The sequence below is a fragment of the Mus pahari genome, chromosome 13 (genome assembly GCF_900095145.1).
Source record: "Mus pahari chromosome 13, PAHARI_EIJ_v1.1, whole genome shotgun sequence".
In the NCBI taxonomy this organism is placed as follows: Eukaryota; Metazoa; Chordata; class Mammalia; order Rodentia; family Muridae; genus Mus; species Mus pahari.
Window position 1 is genome coordinate 85333688 of NC_034602.1, and position 18424 is coordinate 85352111.

Genomic DNA, 18424 nt, shown 5'->3' on the forward strand with positions numbered 1-18424 from the left:
TTTGTGGGTTTTGGCGTGGGATTTTTGCCATATTGCCAATCTGGTCTTGAGCTCCCCTATTCAAATGATCCTCCTACCTCAGCACCTCTCCTAGTGCTGCAACTACAGGTTCATGCATGTTACAGGGCTTAGCTTGAGCTCTGTGTTAGCAGATCTCAACCTGTGAGTCGTGACCCCTTAGGCAAACCTCCCACTCCAAAATATTTACACCATGATTCGCAACTGTAGTAACATCATCGTTATGATGTAGCAATGAAGTAACTCTATGGTTGGAGATCACCACAGCATGAGGAACTGTGTTCAAGGGTCTCAGCCTTAGGAAGGGTGAGGATCACCGCTTTATGCCTCGTGCACAGGCTGGATTTTATTCTACAGGAGGGACTCACTGGAAGTGTGTAAGCAGGGGAATAATAGCATCCAGTTTTTAATACTGAAAGATCATTTGGAAGCCTGGAGATTTAGCTTAATGGCAGAGTACTTAGCTAACATTTCTAGGGCTCTGTGCTCCATCTCCAGCACAACAAGGAGGATGGAAAGATTTTGGCTACTGTGGGTCATGAAGTATGGGAAGGAAGGAGGGCCGACAGGTAGCAGCGGAGTCAGTTCAGCCATCCCCCCTGAGAGTGTTCTCCAGTACCTCAGGCATTCAAACTCCTTTATCGCACACTCAACATACTGTACAATAAAATCGTACCTTATCTTTTAATACCTTAATTTTCTTATTAGGGTGAACATCATAGGCATAAGCATTGTATCACAGCTACCTTTAAATGTCTAGCATTGGTTAGGGACCCTGAAACATGTATTGAAATGAGTGAATTGCCAAGCACCTGGGCCAGAACCCCTCCCATACATGTAGGTGACATGGATGGTCCGTTGGCTTTTTAGAGCACTGTAAAACGTGGATGAAGAACCAGTCGAGGCAAAGGGCAAACAGCCACTTCTCATCGTGTGACAGAATGAGATCATGAAAATAAGATTTCTTTTCCATTGGGCTGAGGACAGGTGGCAGCAGAATGTAGCATTTAAACACGAAAAAAACCCTGCTGCACTTAAAGCCCAAAGAGTGATACAGGCTCCATCTCATGACCCACTGTGCCCCTGGTGGGTGGTGATGGTGAGAGTCTGTGTCATCAGAACTCCTCGAGAGGCTGCCAGCCTCTCTACCAGGCCTGAAAATAAAACTGTTCCTTATCACTTCTTTGAATATTGGAAATAGAAACCATGTCCTTGCCTGTAGGAGAGAGATAGACTTCCTACGTAATGCATGGGAGCAGTTCCAAAGGACCCGGTCCTGCTTGGAATGTCTAGGGTCCACTGAAGGAGACTGACCAGCCTTTGCCCTCCCCCTTCTTTCTGGAGCCCAGTGGGGTCTCTGAGATGCAAGGCACTTCAACAACAAGACCCCCTCCCAGCCGAAGCATCGAGAGCTCCAAGAACCTAGGATTTCCATTCATTCTATTTGTCTGTTTATCAACTTATCATTTTAATTGTGCATATTTGTGGGTATGGTGTGATGATTTGGTATGTGTGTACAATGTGTCATGAGCAGGGAACTTGAAGGAATGGCATTCTGGTCCACTTCTAAAGCTTCCTTTGGGCTTTGCAGAGGTCTCTGTAAGGTGAGGCATTGTGGAAACTTCATAAAATGAAGATCAATATCCACTGAGATATTCTCAGCATTCCTGCTATTCCCTGTGGATGAGCGCACTTTCATCTCATCTTTATCCTTACGTTTCTCTTTCCCTGGGCAGCTGCTGAGGGAGAAAAGAGAAACACAAAGTTTCATGATTTCCTCCTTGTGTTTTTTATTTTAGGAGCTGAAAGATGACTTGAAGGGTGATCTGTCTGGCCACTTCGAGCACGTCATGGTGGCTCTTGTTACAGCACCAGCCGTCTTTGATGCGAAGCAACTGAAGAAATCCATGAAGGTAAGCTCTTCACATCCCTAGATTCCAGTGTCAATTAGGGACCTCTGGGGCACTCGCTTCAGATTTTCTGGGCTCAGACGCCATTTTTATTGTCCTCTTGAAAGGATGGGGCGATCCTGGGGAGCTCTGTGTAACCAGATGTCCCTGGGCTGCACGGATGGTCACGTTTTCTGTTTTTGGACTACTCTGTCCCCCTTTTCTTTGATTGAATAAAAATACCGCCATCCATCCATTACTTAGGCCCTGTACCTTGTATTAATTTTAACCCCTTGTTTTCTTTTACCCTTCGGAACCCCCAAACCTTTCATCAAATCTGTGCACTCTACTCTAAAGTCTATTGCATCAAGCACATCTCAGAGAACGGCAGAATGGAAGCTGATAGCGCCATCCATTGGCTTCCACTCTATGGCGGCCACCTGCATTTTTTGGTTGCACTGTATTAGTACCCTAAGCAGGTCCCTTCATCTCCATTTCTGCCCCTTCTGGAACTATTCTCTATGGGATGTCCAAAATTACTTTTATAAAGATGTTTTCAAGGAAGGTGATGTGAATCACCTCCCTAAATCTCCAGTGAACACTTAAACCCCAGACTCCTTATCACCTTCATCACCCAACAGAGTGTGGTCCATGTTGGCCTATGATTTTTTTCTTTAAAATTTTCCAGCCATAATTCCCCAGAAAAATGGAGCTATTAGGCAGAACATATATATTAAGGAAGTTACTGTAAGGAGCTGGGTATGCTTTGTGAGTCTGGGTGATAAGCCCACAATGGCAGGACTGGTGGTAAGGTCAGGGTGGTCAGGAGCCACCAGCAGTCTCTGAAGCTGCTGCCCACAGGCTCACACTCTTCTTTAAGGAAGCCTTGCCTTTGCTCGTATGGCCTTTCAAGAGAATGAAACAGGCACAAATAGAGTGCAGAGTATCTAAAGTGTTAACTTAAAATCAATTGATAACGGACCTAGTCATAATGTACCTTCACAGCAACGCGCAGGTCAGCATCTGACCGGTTGACCAGGACTGTAGCCTGACCAAGCTGACACACAGAGCTGAACATCACACCTCTCCCATCCCATTCCCATTCACTGGAGCTTGCTTCGCTGGCATCTTCTCTGTCTCCTGAGCATTCTGAGCGACCTTGTTTTGGAACCCCCATCCATGATGTTCCATCTCAATTCCTCCTCTGCAGACATTGTACATTCATATGCTCAACTTTACTGTTAATTATCTTTTTGTGTCATCATTTTCACAGTTTTTGTGTTTATGATGAGTTTACCCTATGACAGAAATTTTTTTTGGATTTTTTTTTTCTGGGATATCCTTTTCTTCTGTGCAGCTTCCTCTTCTGGCGTAGGAACAGTTTGCTCATTTTCAGTGAGGCTCATCTAAATGCAAGGTGGCTCACATATACGCTAACCTGATCCTGTGAACTCTGGGAGTGTGGGGACTCTGGTGCTTTGTTCAGCTGGACATGCTGAATGATCGGAGAAGCGCCACTTAGAATCTGAACCTCAGCATACACTCTGTATCTTTTGGGCCACCGAGCTTGTGTCTCAATTCTCTTCTTCCTGGACACACCTATCTCAGATCGAAAAATACAGCAACGGGATAGTTCCCTTAAAAACAAAACAAACGAACAAACAAAAAACAAGACAAAGCAAAGCAAGGTCTCACTCTGTAGGCCAGATGGCCTTGAACTCATAATCCTCCTGCCTCCAGCTGTTGGAATCAGAAGCATCCAGCCAGATCACACACGTCACTTCTACGAAGCAGCATCTCCCACACACTTAGAAGACAGATATGCACCTGGTGGCCCAGGCACTGTGACAGGTAGTCTTTAAGATTTGAACCCCTTTCTCAACTTTGATTCTGTGGGATTTTTCTGAAGGGAGTGAACAACGAGTCAGGTACACCTGCCTGTTGCCAGGTAACTGTGAGGCGGGGCCTAGACAAAATGCTAACACCCAAAAATATTTTTTAAAAAATGTTCTCTTTGGTTAAGAAGAAATCCACAGTAAGGATTCCAGACTGAGAAGGGGTGGCAGTCTCATTGACAAGGACCCTTCGGTCTTGGGCTCTCCCATCTTAGCTAAAGTTGTCAACACTATTACAGTGAGTTTGTCCCTGCACTGATTTGGCTCCTGGCAGATCACATAGTATACTTGCTCAGGAGCTATCTTTGGATCAAAGAATGAAAGACACACACATTAGCTTATTTTTTAAAAATGCCTTGGCTACCTCAAAGGCTGGGCACTCCTAAACCTTCCCCTGTTACCCCAGGCCCAAATGGGGAAGTGGCCAGTGGCCACTTACCTGAAATCTCACATGGCTCAGTGGCTCTCTCTCCTCTTCTATCCCCCTTTTCATTCTGGCTATCTTCCGTCTCCTCCCCACTGTGTCCACTCAACTCTAAGGGCCCTGCCCCGTCACTCTTGTTCAGCCATTAGCCACTGGCATCTTTATTGATCAATCAGAAAACTAATTGGGGGCAAGGACCTTTAGCATTTGGACACACAGATTCCCTATTGAATCGAAGCATTAGAACCAATCCCCAATACAATTCGAATCATCTAAAAAGCACAAAGGATAAAGAAGGTTTTACAGCCTCTCTATAAGGGCACGCCTAGAGTGTGTCTGCCTATGATTATTCTGCACATATCCATTGGTTAGAATTTAGCTGGATGGACGGATTCAGTGGCAGGCATCCCAGCCACAATTGAATCTGTTTATAAGTTTCATTGACTTTATTTGATCAAGTTCTACTGCAAATAGCTTCACAAGGTGAGCCAGTGACCTTGATATAAATGAGGTTTAGAGGTAGCTGGGCTCCAAGCCAGCAAGGCCCACGACAACATTTACTGGAGAGTTGAAAACCTCTGTGCATGAGAAGGCTGGGGGATACTGACCAACCCTGCCCAGAGGTGCAAGGATGAACGCATCCAAAATTGCTGTGGAGCCCTTTCTAAACAGAGTGCTACATCAGCTTCCTGGGCTAATCCTCTTAGACCATCACTTCCGATCTTTAATGACACGGGCAATTTTCCCTTATACTCTTCCTCCCTAGAATTATTTTTGACTACTTTCACAGTAGAATGGAGTAGTTTCTTGAAAAAAACCTGATGTCCGTTTACTCCAGATGAGTTGTTATTTTAATCCTAAAATGCATGGAAAATCAGAAACCTAGTGTCGAGCAATATGAGGTCCTACACTGATTTACTTTAGAGCTGTTCTTTCAGCTGTACAAGATGAGATATTAAGCCTGAAAAGCATGAAATTAATTTTTTAAGTGCTCTAAAGATAAGATTTCTCTTTTCCTTTGTCAGGGAACTGGCACAGATGAAGATGCGTTGATTGAAATCCTAACAACCAGGACAAGCAGGCAAATGAAGGAAATCTCGCAGGCCTATTATACAGGTAACCTTGTTTTCTTCTAGCCTTTCGCACTGATCACAGGTGTGAGCCAAGTTGGTTCTCCTAGCATCTCGCCTATCATGAGCATCTTATGAGGGCAGGAAGTGGGGAAAGAAAGATGCATCTTACCATGAACTGTGCACATCTGCCACATAAAAATGGTGTTGCTATCTTGTGTTTATAGCACCCTCAATTCAGAGGGCTCTGCCCTCAACATTCACTTAATTGAATCAACCGTTTTCATCAATATCTTAGTTTCAAATCATTGTGCACTTCTATCATAAGTTAAAAAACACTCAGATTCATGATTTTGGGTGTGGGAAGTTTGGAAAGCCGTTTTAGAGCTGATGTCTATTAGCTGTGTAAAAAAATAGAATGTCCTCACTATGTAATTCAGACCCTGCTCAGGAGTGGTATGATCTCATAGGTGACCCTCAGCCACCACACTTCAGGCTCGGACACAAGCTCAGATATTTCCAGACCACGTATACCTCTAACCAATTGCCTGTTACTCAGGATTCTCACTGCACACTCAGGTTCAGTAGCTCTGTAGATGACTAACAGAAGTCACGAAAGTACAGTACTCCCAATGACAGTTTTGTTATAAAGGAAGTGACTCATGAACAGCCAAATGACAACAGAGAGAGAGAGAGAGAGAGAGAGAGAGAGAGAGAGAGAGAGAGAGAGAGAGAAGATGGTGCGGGGGATCAGGGCATTCAAGAGCTCCAATCTGAAGTTTCTACCCTGATGGTACATTAGTGAGCAATCACCATGTCACCATACTCACTTAAATATCAGTAACCACTGTTTTTAATCAGGTTTTGTCACTGACATATGATTGATTGAGTCACTGTCTGTGTGATAGAGCTTATCTCATAGCCTGTCCTCAGAGGTTGGTATGACTATGTCACAGGACTCAAAGCTTAACTCTAACCTCTGGGCTGGTATGTCTAATTTTACTGCTTTCTACTCTTGGTCATCTTGTTAGAAAAACTCAGAAGAATACTGTGAATAAGAGGTTCAATTACCAGACACAGAGAGAGAGGAGTCCCAACAACCAAGGACCAAATATCAACTCAATTCTGAATTATACAACATCCGCAAAATTCTCTAAGGCCCTCGTGGTGCCATGTTTTCTAAATTTGCGTTTCCAGGAGGTCGACTTGTGCTGTGAAAACCCAGGGAAATGGGAATCCTGGGCCCCAGATGGGTATTAGAAAGGTTATTTTTAGAAATTCTCATTAAATGATAAATACCTAAATAATAGGTGACCAATTTGTTACTGATGTATGTATTAGGGACCAGTCAGAAAACCACAAACAATACAAAACCATACTAGGCATTTTAACAGAGAGAGTTTAATAGAGATAACTGCATCAATACTTTTGGAAAATAGAAAAAGAACAGAAATGGAAGATAGATGGTAATACACCAAGTATTTCCAAAATTAAGAACTCAATGGCACAGAAGTTAGGGTTATTTGAAACTGTAAGTTCAGGAGGCGGAAACTACCTGCCCAGTGTTGGTACACCAGGAACTCTAAGGAAGTGCTCAGGATTTCTAAGGAGGAGGACCTTGCCTGTCTGGAGCTGGCACCTCTATTGTTCTGCAAGGAGCTTGCTGCAGAGGCCACGGCTGCCTCTCAGGGTGGAATATACAGCAAAGACTAAAGGTCACACGCGTTGCTTTCCCACTAAGTTCCTAGCTGGGAGTGAGCAGAGTCCAGTGGGCAGGGAGAGGAAAGAGGTAGATGAGAGAATTTGTTAATAAAAGGCACAGGTGGGTACATAATTAGTGTTTAGAATATTTGATTCAAGTTTTCTGGGACTTGCAAGATGACTTCAGTGGGTAAAGGCACATTCCTTCAAGCCTAGAAATGCGGTTTGCATTCTAGGGACCCACATGGTAGCGAAATAAGACTGACTCCAAAAGTTGTCCTCAGACCCCAATGCGTGGGCTGTGGCATGCACAAACACATCCACACACATACTCGAGCGCGCGCGCGCGCGCACACACACACACACACACACACACACACACACGAATGTAATAAAGGGTGTACAGTTATTGTGTGCATAAAATACTTGCAGAGTCCTACAAGACTCCATTTTAATGTGAAATTGTGACCCATACATAAGAATCTATCAAAGGAGGCCATCAATTTGGCCTTCATAAAAGCAATGAGCTGTCCCATTTATGCAGTGACACAATAGTCTAAATACACAGCTAGCTTTTCCCAGGATTCTAAGGTTACTACTGTGTGAAATAATGCCAAAGCAGGAATCATGAACTCCTAAGTCCTGGTTCAGGCTCTTTCCTATTGCACCACCAACCTTATTCTTTTACCCTGATATGCTTCAAAATGCACAAGGCACTTGTCAATCATTTGGAATCATTTCTGCCTATTTTCTTTTTGCTATAATTATTAGTAAGTATTGGTTGCACATCTTAATGAGTGTCATTGCAATGTTTGCATACATGCATGTGTTGGCATGTTTGCATACATGTGTGTGTTGGCAGGAATCCTGTCCTTCTATTATTATTTCCTTTTTTATTTTATTTATTTATTTTATTTTGGTTTTTCGAGACAGGGTTTCTCCGTGTGGCCCTGGCTGTCCTGGAACCAGGCTGGCCTCTGCCACCCAAGTGCTGGGATTAAAGACATGCACCGCCACTGCCCAGCTTTGCATTTTCAATTTTTAATAGTCCAACTTCCTGCGAAATATGTGGTGAAGAAGGAAGTCAGAGGAGACAGCACGGAATGAATATTTAGTCATATCTAGATAATTCCAAAATTACAAAACACTTTTGACTTGTTTTTAGATTAAAATTCCTTCTCAAAATAGAGTGTAGGGTAGGACAACAATATTACGACTGGTAGGCGTAAATTATCACTATTGAGATAAATAATTTATATCTCTGGTGTCTTTTATTTGTCTTAATTTCTTGAAGAATGATAGATTTCATTAAAGCGAGTCATTAAATTGTGCTGAGGATATATTTGCTGTGATGCGATCTATCACTTTCTGTAATTGTCTTCTATTGATTTAAAGATGGTTATCCATGTGGAAAGTTTACATGACGTTATTGAAAGGGCATAGATGGGATTCCTAGTAACACCTGGTGTCGCCTCTGTCCAGATGTACGTTGCCAGCAAGGGAATCACGACTCCTAAAAAGCAGAACAGGGAAGTTAAGTTGTGGGTAGGACAGGAGCTGTGCCCAGCGGGAGTGCTCTTGCCTAACATGCACAAGACCCCGGCCTCAATCCCCAGTACTACTCAATAGTAAGAATAAATATCAAAGCTGGAGAAGTGGCTCAGAGTTCAAGAGACATTGCAGCTCTTACAAGGGACCCAGGCTCAGTCCTCAGCACGCATGTGGTGGATCAGAATAATGTAGCTTCAGTTCTAGAGAGGCCTGATCCCTCTTCTGTCTCCCGTCAGCACCAGGCACATACAAAGTATGTTTGCATGCATGCAGGCAAAACACTAACACAATAAATAAATCTTTACAAATAAGAATAAAAGTAAAAAGGTAAAAAATAAGCACAGTTTAACACTTGTCATGCAAAAGGGAATACAACTAGTATATACTAGTGTATACTAGTGTATTTGTATACTAGTATAGCATATAATATATTAGTGTATAGTATAGTATATAGTATGTAGTACAGTGTATACTAGAATATGTGAACACAAAGCTAGTATTGGTTCCTTTTTCTTTCTTTCTTTCTTTCATTTGTTTGTTTGTTTGTTTTTGAGACAGGGTTTCTCTGTATAGCCCTGGCTGCCCTGGAACTCACTCTGTAAACCAGGCTGGCCTTGAACTCAGAAATCTGCCTGCCTCTGCCTCCCGAGTGCTGCGATTAAAGGCGTGCATTACCACGCCCGGCTTTATTTCTTTCTTATTTTTGAGCAATATTAATATAATCTAGAAGTATTTCTTAAGATGATTTCTTAAGCTGAAGGTTAGATTCAATAAAACTGAACAGTAGTGTGGCTTACACATTATTAATGTTTAATTCTCTTATATGTAGAGGTTGACAGATTGACGATTCTATGTGTATAGTATCTCAAAACTTTCAGTGACTCACAGGCCCCATCCTTCGCAGTGATGGACAAGGTCTAAGCCTTGGGCCTCAATTCACAGAGAGGCAAAGGATAGGACAACGGTGGCTATGACTCGTGCCTTTGAGTAGACTTCCAGAAAAATCATTCATGCCTGCCTACATGTGATCGAGAACTTAGTAGCTGGGCCGCACCTAGCTCATAATAGACCAAGAACCCAGCTTCCAGCTGTTTGATTTACCCGTGTTGAAGGTGAGGCCTCTCTGTGTGAAGGAAGAGTAAATGTGGAAACCTAAAGCCAACTAGTAGATTCCTGTCCTGGGTATTCCTCAGAGCCACTGTCAGATGAAATGAACCACAATTCGATCCAGAACCACCGTTCTTCCTGTTGTTTGCCTCTCACCACACCCAGAGCAATACCTCCATCCCACGCTAACCGAGCATCAGGAAGTTAAGCAGAAGGGACTCTCGGCCACTGCCCTTTGTTCTGCAGCGGTCTGTTTTAGTTTCTCATGACTTAAGCGCATTCTTATTTGGTTTCAGTGTATAAGAAGAGCCTCGGGGATGACATTAGTTCTGAAACGTCTGGAGACTTCCGGAAAGCTCTGCTGACTTTGGCAAATGTAAGGTTTGACCTGTTTATTCTCTGCTTCCCCTCGCCTTCAGGGGTTCACAGAACCTGGACCGTGAGATTTTCATTTTCCGTGAAATGATTCGTGCACATGACATTTGCATTGCCATGATCAATAAAACATTTAACCAAGATCACAGAAGCATACGTGGTGATCTAACCACAACAAAATGCCTTGGTTGGCTCAGATCGGTCTACAGATTACAAGTGTTTCCATTGAGATTCACAGTGTGCAGTTCTGATGCACCACCCACCTAAGCTCAAAGTTGCTCATTTCCCACCATGTTTGCATCTTTAGAACATACAGAATTCTTCTGGGCTCCAAAGAATATTGATTTTGTTTAAGTTAGGTGAGAAGAAGACATAAGACTAGCATAAGAACTAGGTAATAAGGCCAGGAAAAAAAAATGATCTGTTTCAGGACTTTGTCCCCAATACCTCGGAAGTGATACTATGTGAGCACATGAGGCCACTGCTCATCTTACTTGGAAGGCTTATGATTTCAGTAATCTCAGGCGACCAGGCAGGGAGCTGCAGCATGTAAAGGCACTTGCCAATAACTCTGGCAATTCCTGGAACCCACAGAAGAGTGGGGAGAGAGAGAGACAGAGAGAGAGAGAGAGAGAGAGAGAGAGAGAGAGAGAGAGAGAGAGAGAGAGGTGAATACACCATCCTTCACACTCGCACCACTGTGGTCCTTCCACCGAGCATATACATACTAATGTGTAATACATAATAAGCATTTTTTAAAGATGCTAACTTTGATGCTGGAAAAGTGGATTAGCAGTTAATTGACTGCTCTTCAGAGAACAAAAGTCAGAGTCTCACCCTCATATTTTGGATCACAATCTCTCTTCAGGCATGTGTGTATGGATGCCAGGCACACATACACAGATGCACACTAAATACCCACACACATTAAAAACAACAACAAAAAATAAACCACAAACAAACAAAAAAACCAAGGTGGTAAAGTCAAGGAAAAGATTTATTCACAGGCTTGAATAAGAGCGGACATGATTAAAGCCCCGTCTCGCTGACTTCTTGCAGCTGATTTACACAGCTCCTGATGTGTGGGGAAATCCCAAGGAGCACAGCATATCAGCTGAGGCAGCTCTTGAAAAGTGAGGTGTTAGGCAGCTTGGAAATGGTCCATCCCCATTATAGCTTCAGGTGCTTTAACTGCTGAAAACCTCCGGGAGGTTGAATCTACAAACCCGAACGTCTGAAGGGCAACAGCAGATGTGGCCTCCGCATGTGTGTCCTGGTGAGCATCCTCGTGTGTTTGATATGAGCTCACCCACTGTACACAGGAAGAATAACGTTCCAGGGCTGGTTTTGGATCAAGCAGAACTGGACCCTCCTGCTGCCTCATGGCTTTCTGTATCTGAACAACTAACTTTAAGCTTTCAAGAATCCGTGCTCATATCTGTGACGCTGCACTTTAGATAGATATTAACCCCTTGAGGTATTGTGAAGAGTAGGAGAGAATGAGAGGTGCTGGTTGCATAGAAACCAGTACTTTGGGGTTCACTCGAGTGTTCTACGGATTTTAACAGATCTATGAATTGACCTTCCATTACAGTTTCATGCATAAGAGTTCCACATCTCCAGGAAGTCTGTCCTCTGCCTATTTCTATCACCCCTTTCCTCTCCCTCAGAAACCACCCTTATTAATCTGCTTCTAGTTTGCCTCTTGTCTAGTGTTCAGTAGTTGAAGTCACTCACCATGCAGCCTTTTCAGACCCGCTTTCAGCATTTACCCATGTGCAGATGTGTGTGGTCAGGACACTGTCTTATGATAGTGGCACTTTAGGGCATTTGTTTGTTTGTTGTTTGAATGAGTGAGTTTCTTATAGCGAGCAAAAGCAAAAGAGCTATCAAAAGTAGCTGCAGAAGGATAAAACAGCTCTATCAAATGGGGCCACTGGCAGCATCCAGCACAAACCACTGCAGTATCCCAGTTGAAAGGGTAACGAAAGGTAACAACATCAAACTGGTGATTGCAAAGATCCAGCAGTGGTTCCTGGCCAAACACAGTTGAACAGAACTTGCCCAGTGGAGCTCTGGAATGAGAGTTATAGTCTGAGCCCAGTGTGCCTGCTGGCAGGGCAGAGCCCAGTGTGCCTGCTGGCGAGGTTGAGAATAGTGTGCCTGCTGGTGAGGTTTCCAAGTAAAAGGACCATCAGTGCATAGCAAAGGCAAGAGGACATCCTCAAACCCACACTTACAAACTATAACCATCTATCAGAAATGACTGGATGCCCTGCTCAGTTCTGAGCAGGGCAGTATTCTCTCTACAGTGAGCTTCTGCCTTCTCTTTCCCACCATAGGCATTGTAATATTACGATATTATAAAATATCATAAACAATTGTCACTGCAGATGGAGATGTTTACTTCTTAGCTGTTTTCAAGGACAGTGTGTCTTATCACACTTAGCTGCTTGCCGTTTTTCTCCCAGATACAAAGTCAGGGGGCCAGCCTGACCCAGGACAGGGGCATTTGGAGGACACATGACATAAACATGCCTGAGCCTGAACTTGGAGGGTCAGTCCTGTTTCCAGAGCCAACTGCTTAGTGATATCAAAAAACCTATGTCATTTTGCCAACATAATGGATATTGTGTATGCCTGTGATGTTTCTCTATATATTTTTTTTACAACTAACTGGTTATCTGGTGCCTATTTTTTTACTGAATAATATTTTGTTGTATAAACTGTTTTATCAGTTGAAGGGCATCTTGGTTGCTTCAAAGCTTTGTCAGTTGTAAATAAAATTCAGTTAAATATTTATGTGCAAGGCTGTGTATAGAAATGCATCCATCTTGCTTAGATAAATGTCAAAGAGCAGAACTGCTGGATCACATGGTAAGAATAGACCTAGCAATGTAAGAAACTGCTGGATGGTCCCTCTAAGTCCATGTGCCATTTGACATCCCCATGAGCAAAGAAAGCAGAGTTCCTGTTGTTTCTGTTCTTTCCCAGCATTTAGAGTCGTCAGTGGTTTGGAGTTTAATCCTGTTAACAGGCCCTGCCTTGATTTATAGTCCCCAGGGACATGATGAAAACCATCTTTCCATGTTTTCTCGCTGTCTAAACATCTCCTCTGGTGAGATGTCTCCTTAGGTCATTTTCTTAAAACTGGGTTGTTTATTATCTTCTTCCTGAGCCTCAAAAGTTCTTTATATTTTTTCATTATTTGTCTTTTATCAAACATGTTTTGTAAATACTTTTTGTCTGTGCCGTGTCTTCTCATTGTGACACCTTTGAGTGTCCAGAGGAGCTTGAGACCCTAGACTGTGTGCCCTGATACACTGACTGACTATCGATGACAGAGACAGACTCGGAGCCAAGAGAGCCTGATTTTTCTCTGCTACATAGTCTGCATGGGAAAACCTACCAAGATGAGCTGGTGGGTGGAGAACCATGTCCTTGCAGGGCTGACCTGGCTCTTCTCATCCCTGCTGCTTTAGGGTAGAAGAGATGAAAGCCTCAAAGTGGATGAACATCTGGCCAAAAAGGATGCTCAGGTCAGTATCAGCCAGGAGAACGGCTCTTTTACACCTCCCACCACCAATGGCTCTGCTCTAGCCCTGTCCTCTCCTGTCCTGTCTGAGGCAAAGCCTGGAGACAAGTGCCATCCAGCCCAGCCTCTGCCTGCCACTGTAGTGCCAAGCATCCACCATTCCTTCCTCCAGGTCCTGCATTTGATCTTCAGATTTGATAGGGCCTCTAAAATCGAATGAAACTCCCACTCCTCCCATTCCATCCCTTCCAATAGAGAAAGAATTGCATTTCTGATGACACAGGGCTTTTTCTGTTTGTCAACAGATCCTCTATAATGCTGGTGAGAACAAATGGGGCACGGACGAAGACAAATTCACCGAGGTCCTGTGTCTACGGAGCTTTCCACAGCTGAAACTAAGTATGTGTGACTCAAGTCTTCTTGGCTCTGTGTTGTTTTTGCCAAGGTCTTTGTAGTTTATGTAGAAACATCTTAGTAGACCAGATGGAGAAGTTGGATTTTAACTAGGTAGCACTGACATTCTCTTCTGTTTTGCCCTGAAGACTTAGCAGGCTACCTACCCTGTGTGTAGCTCTAGATGAGAACGAGGAAGACAGGGGCAATCCTGCAGAGAGCAAGATCTGGTTGCCACGCTTCAACCCAAGCTCTCCCTGGCTCGCCACCTTCTGAAAAAGCCAGGCACTGTCCTACCTTTCCCTAGCATTGACAGGGAACTTTCTTTGTTGATTGATTAATGGTATGAACAGCGGCTTCTTTCTGATATGAAGGGTAATGAGGGTGGGGGAAGAACCAGCTCTTCTTCTGAGACCCCTGACTGAGTCCCACCCAGCCGCTCACTCAGGAATCTCCCTGAGCTCTTCTAGAAGCACCCAGAGCTCCATTCATTGGGGTTATATTCTGACAGTGGCTGCCAGGTGCCAGTTTAGACAGCAGCTGCAGTGCAGGCCCGGCCTTATGCTGAGCTGAGAAGCCAGAAAGCTGTTGCTGTGAGTTTTAATTTTGAACTCTGCTTCTTTCACTTGGATGGTGATTTTTATGCGTAATGTATTAGTGGTTTTCTCTAGGTCTTTGTTTGAAAGCAGAGAGGTAGGGTGACCCCTGTATAACGTTGCCAATTTTCCATGTTTCAAACTGTGTTGGATGGCTCATGTCTTTACTCCTAGCAGAGGCAGGAGGATGTCTGCAAGTTCTATGCCAGCTACATGTGTGAGACCCCCATCTCAAAACAAAAGAGCAGCAACTAAAACCTCATTGAAAAAAAAATGTAGTTGGCTTATGAAATCTTGTACACATGATGACATAAGTATACTGACCCAGACAAATGAATGGCTTTTGGTAGGCGTGAAGTGGACCACCCTGCCTTAGAGAATGACTCCCTCTGCACAAGAAAATCCAAACCCTCCTAGCCAGGGATAGTAATGTGGCTCATCAGGTCAAGGCACTTGCCACCAAGCCTGACCACCTGAGTTTGGTCCTAGGAACCCACATGGTAGAAGGAAGGAGAAAACTACCTCTATAAGTTGTCTTCTGACCTTTGCGCGTGTGTGTGTGCGCGCGCACACACACACACACACCCACACCCACACCATAAAATTAACATTAAAAATGTTTTAAGAAAGCCTCCCAGTTAACATTCTGCAGCAGATAAAGCACTTCTGACCACCTAGCAGCGCATTGCTTCCTAGAACTGCTATAATTTTATAATAGATAAGTTATTTGTCACAGAACATTTCAAGCTCTTTTAACTGCTTCAGGCTGGGAAAGGGGGAAAGGGAGATCACTGAAGAAATGGCCTAAGGAGTTCAGTCTTCATTGTGTTCAACTCTTGATGGCTGCTGAGGTTCTGAGCTTGCCCGTTGATCTGCTACATCTTACATTTTTAAGTGTGAAATATATTCGAGTGTGGCCCTCTGGGATGCTTTAAATATTTTTATGGTGCTATTTTTTAGCATTTGATGAGTACAGAAATATTAGCCAGAAGGACATTGAGGACAGCATTAAAGGAGAATTATCTGGGCATTTTGAAGACCTGCTGCTGGCCATAGGTAAGCCCTTGAGGTAGTGTTAATGGAACTGTTTGAACTTCTTTGAAGTCCATGTCAAGGTGAGCTAATTAGAAGAATCTGGACTAATCCATCCCTCTGCTCCTACAGCCCCCAGCATGGTACAAACAGCTGCCTCCACAAATACTGTTAAACAATACATGTAGAAGTTATCGACTTTTAAATTTGTATTTGGCTTGTCATTGTGTTTAGATTATACTCTCCTTGAGAGCTGAAATATTACAGTCTACTGGTATTTTTATTGAACCTTGTTGAAACTGAGTTTTAATCAATTTGATATTCCACTGTACTTTGTTATCTCTGGAAGAAGTCAATGGCCTTCCAAATTGGAGCCAATCAGAACTTTAGATCTCTTCCTCTTTGGTTGAGTGACTGATCAGGTGGGATTCGGGCTGAATCCTTCCCCAGGTAAATTAATGAGTGGTCAGCAATGCTGTTGTACAGGCAATGAGGGCTCAGAGTTTGCTCTTCCAGGCACTAAGACAGTGTTTCAAAAGAAAGATGAGATCAAAGGATGAAGCACAACTCAAAGTTAGGATTCTCAACCTCTTTAGTGAAGAGTCAAAAACACATACATGTGTCTCTGTCTTTGTCTGTCTCTCTGTCTTTCTCATACTCATTCACAGAGCGGTGGGGATCCAGTCTAGTTCTACGTAGGGACACTGGAGAATTGACTTCAGAATTCCATTGGGTAATGCCTACACTTTGAACACCTTGACACCTTACCAGTGGGACATCCTTTCCAATATCCACTGTCATAATTCATGTCATCTGCACTAAGATCACCTCGGGTGATCCCTCAGGGTAACTTCCTCTTCCTGTATCAGAGATTCATTCCCCAGATGCTAATTCCCATCTCTGAGGAGTGACTCCTAATTATGGTGCCTTTACTTCTATTTTTAGGCCCATTCTGTATGCTGGGCACTGTGCTCAACCCTTCACAAATGTCAACTCATCTAAACCTTTGGCAATCCTTCAAAGCAGATGTAGTGGTAATTTTGGCTAAACAGCTCTGTGCTCCTGGCAGGTCACATTCCCAGTCACCCACCAGAGCCCTCTGTGTAAGATAGCCCTGGCTGTCCTGGGTTTGATTTGCAAATGAAAGACACACACACACACACACACACACACCACACCACACACACACACACACACACACACACACACACACACACACACACTTCCATCCTATAATACTGACTTAAAACCCTCTAATTTTATATTTTATCTTTGTTGCTCTATGTATTCGGGGTTTCTATTCCTGCACAAATATCATGACCAAGAAGAAAGTTGGTGAGGAAAGGGTTTATTCAGCTTACATTTTCCACATTGCTGTTCATCGCCAAAGGAAGTCAGGACTGGAACTCAAGCAAGTTAGGAAGCAGGGGCTGATGCAGAGGCCATGGAGGGATTTTACTTACTGGCTTGCTTCCCCTGGCTTGCTCAGCTTGCTTTCTTATAGAACTCAGGACTACCAGCCTCGGGATGGCATCACCTACAATGGGCTAGGCCCTCCCCACCCCTTGATCACTAATTGAGAAAATGTCTTACAGCTGGGATCTCATGGAGGCATTTTCTCAATGGAGTCTCCTTTCTGTTATAACTCCAGCTTGTTTAAAGTTGACACACAAAACCAGTCAGTACATCCTATTACCTTCTGAGCAGCTACCTAGTCTTTGCTTCCCAAGACACTTCTGGGCAGCCCTTCTGGGAGCCCCATTCCTTCTTACTTACATTTTGGATAATTTTCCTTTTGTAGCTCTAAATCTAACCTGTCTGCCTCAGAATCCTGGTGATTCCCTTTGCCCTCCTTCCAGTTTCTAGCCAGCACAAATCCAAAGGTAATGCCTCAGTCTACCTGCCCAGCCATTGGCCATTGACTCTTTATTGATCAATCAAAAGCCAATTGGGGACAAGGACCTTCAGCATTTAGACACACACAGTCCCAATTTTGGTTGAAAGCATTAGAACCAATCTCCAACAAGCAGGTCCATCCCCCTGGTGACACGGTAAACCTGGGGCTCAGGTGAATTCAGTTACTTCCTTGGACCATGGGCATCTGAGTTTGTGAGCTAAGTTAAGGGGTATGGTCTTAATTTTAATGCTTGCTCAAGATCAGGAGCAAATCAGAGATTAGGAACCCATGGCAAGTTACAGTTTGGTCAAGACAATAAAGATGGTAGGAGATAGGCAATCGTGAACCGTTGGTAATGGGTATAATTGAAGTGACCCTCCTCCAGTTTCTCTTCCTATGATGCTGTATGCAAAATAAGTTCCTTGCTACTGAGTTACTCTGCTGCTTCCCCTATTTTCAGATACAAAGAACAAACCTTAAACTTAGGAACATAAAAAAAAAAAAGTTGGGGTAAAGGAAAGGAAGGACCCTGGTGAGAAAGAGTGAGTGTGAGTTGGGGTACAGGAAAGGAAGGACCTTGGTGAGGAGGAGTGAGTGTGTCTTAGTTGTGGAAAGGTAGATGAGAAGCTTAAGAAGATCTAAAAAGAGAAAGGAAAGCCGGGGGGGGTGGGTGGGTGGGGTGACGGTGGTGGCGCACGCCTTTAATCCCAGCACTCAGGAGGCAGAGGCAGGAGGATTTCTGAGTTCGAGGCCAGCCTGGTGTACAAAGTGAGCTCCAGGACAGCCAGGGCTACACAGAGAAACCCTGTCTAGAAAAACCAAGAGAGAGAGAGAGAGAGAGAGAGAGAGAGAGAGAGAGAGGAAAAGACTCATAATGATTTTGTCCAAATCTATTTTTTTTTTAAGATTTATTTATTTATTATATGTAAGTACACTGTAGC

General features: G+C 43.7%; 1 protein-coding gene across 1 annotated transcript in view; it reads left to right on the forward strand.

The window, feature by feature from the left end:
* The window catches only part of Anxa3 (annexin A3), a 50379-nt gene that overhangs the window by 20002 nt on the left and 11953 nt on the right, over window positions 1-18424 (forward strand). Inside the window, exons 5-10 of the mRNA XM_021210592.1 lie at window positions 1818-1931; window positions 5252-5342; window positions 9952-10031; window positions 13513-13569; window positions 13871-13964; window positions 15515-15610. Coding sequence (XP_021066251.1) covers window positions 1818-1931; window positions 5252-5342; window positions 9952-10031; window positions 13513-13569; window positions 13871-13964; window positions 15515-15610 — 532 coding nt within the window. The remainder of the gene's footprint in view (window positions 1-1817; window positions 1932-5251; window positions 5343-9951; window positions 10032-13512; window positions 13570-13870; window positions 13965-15514; window positions 15611-18424) is intronic.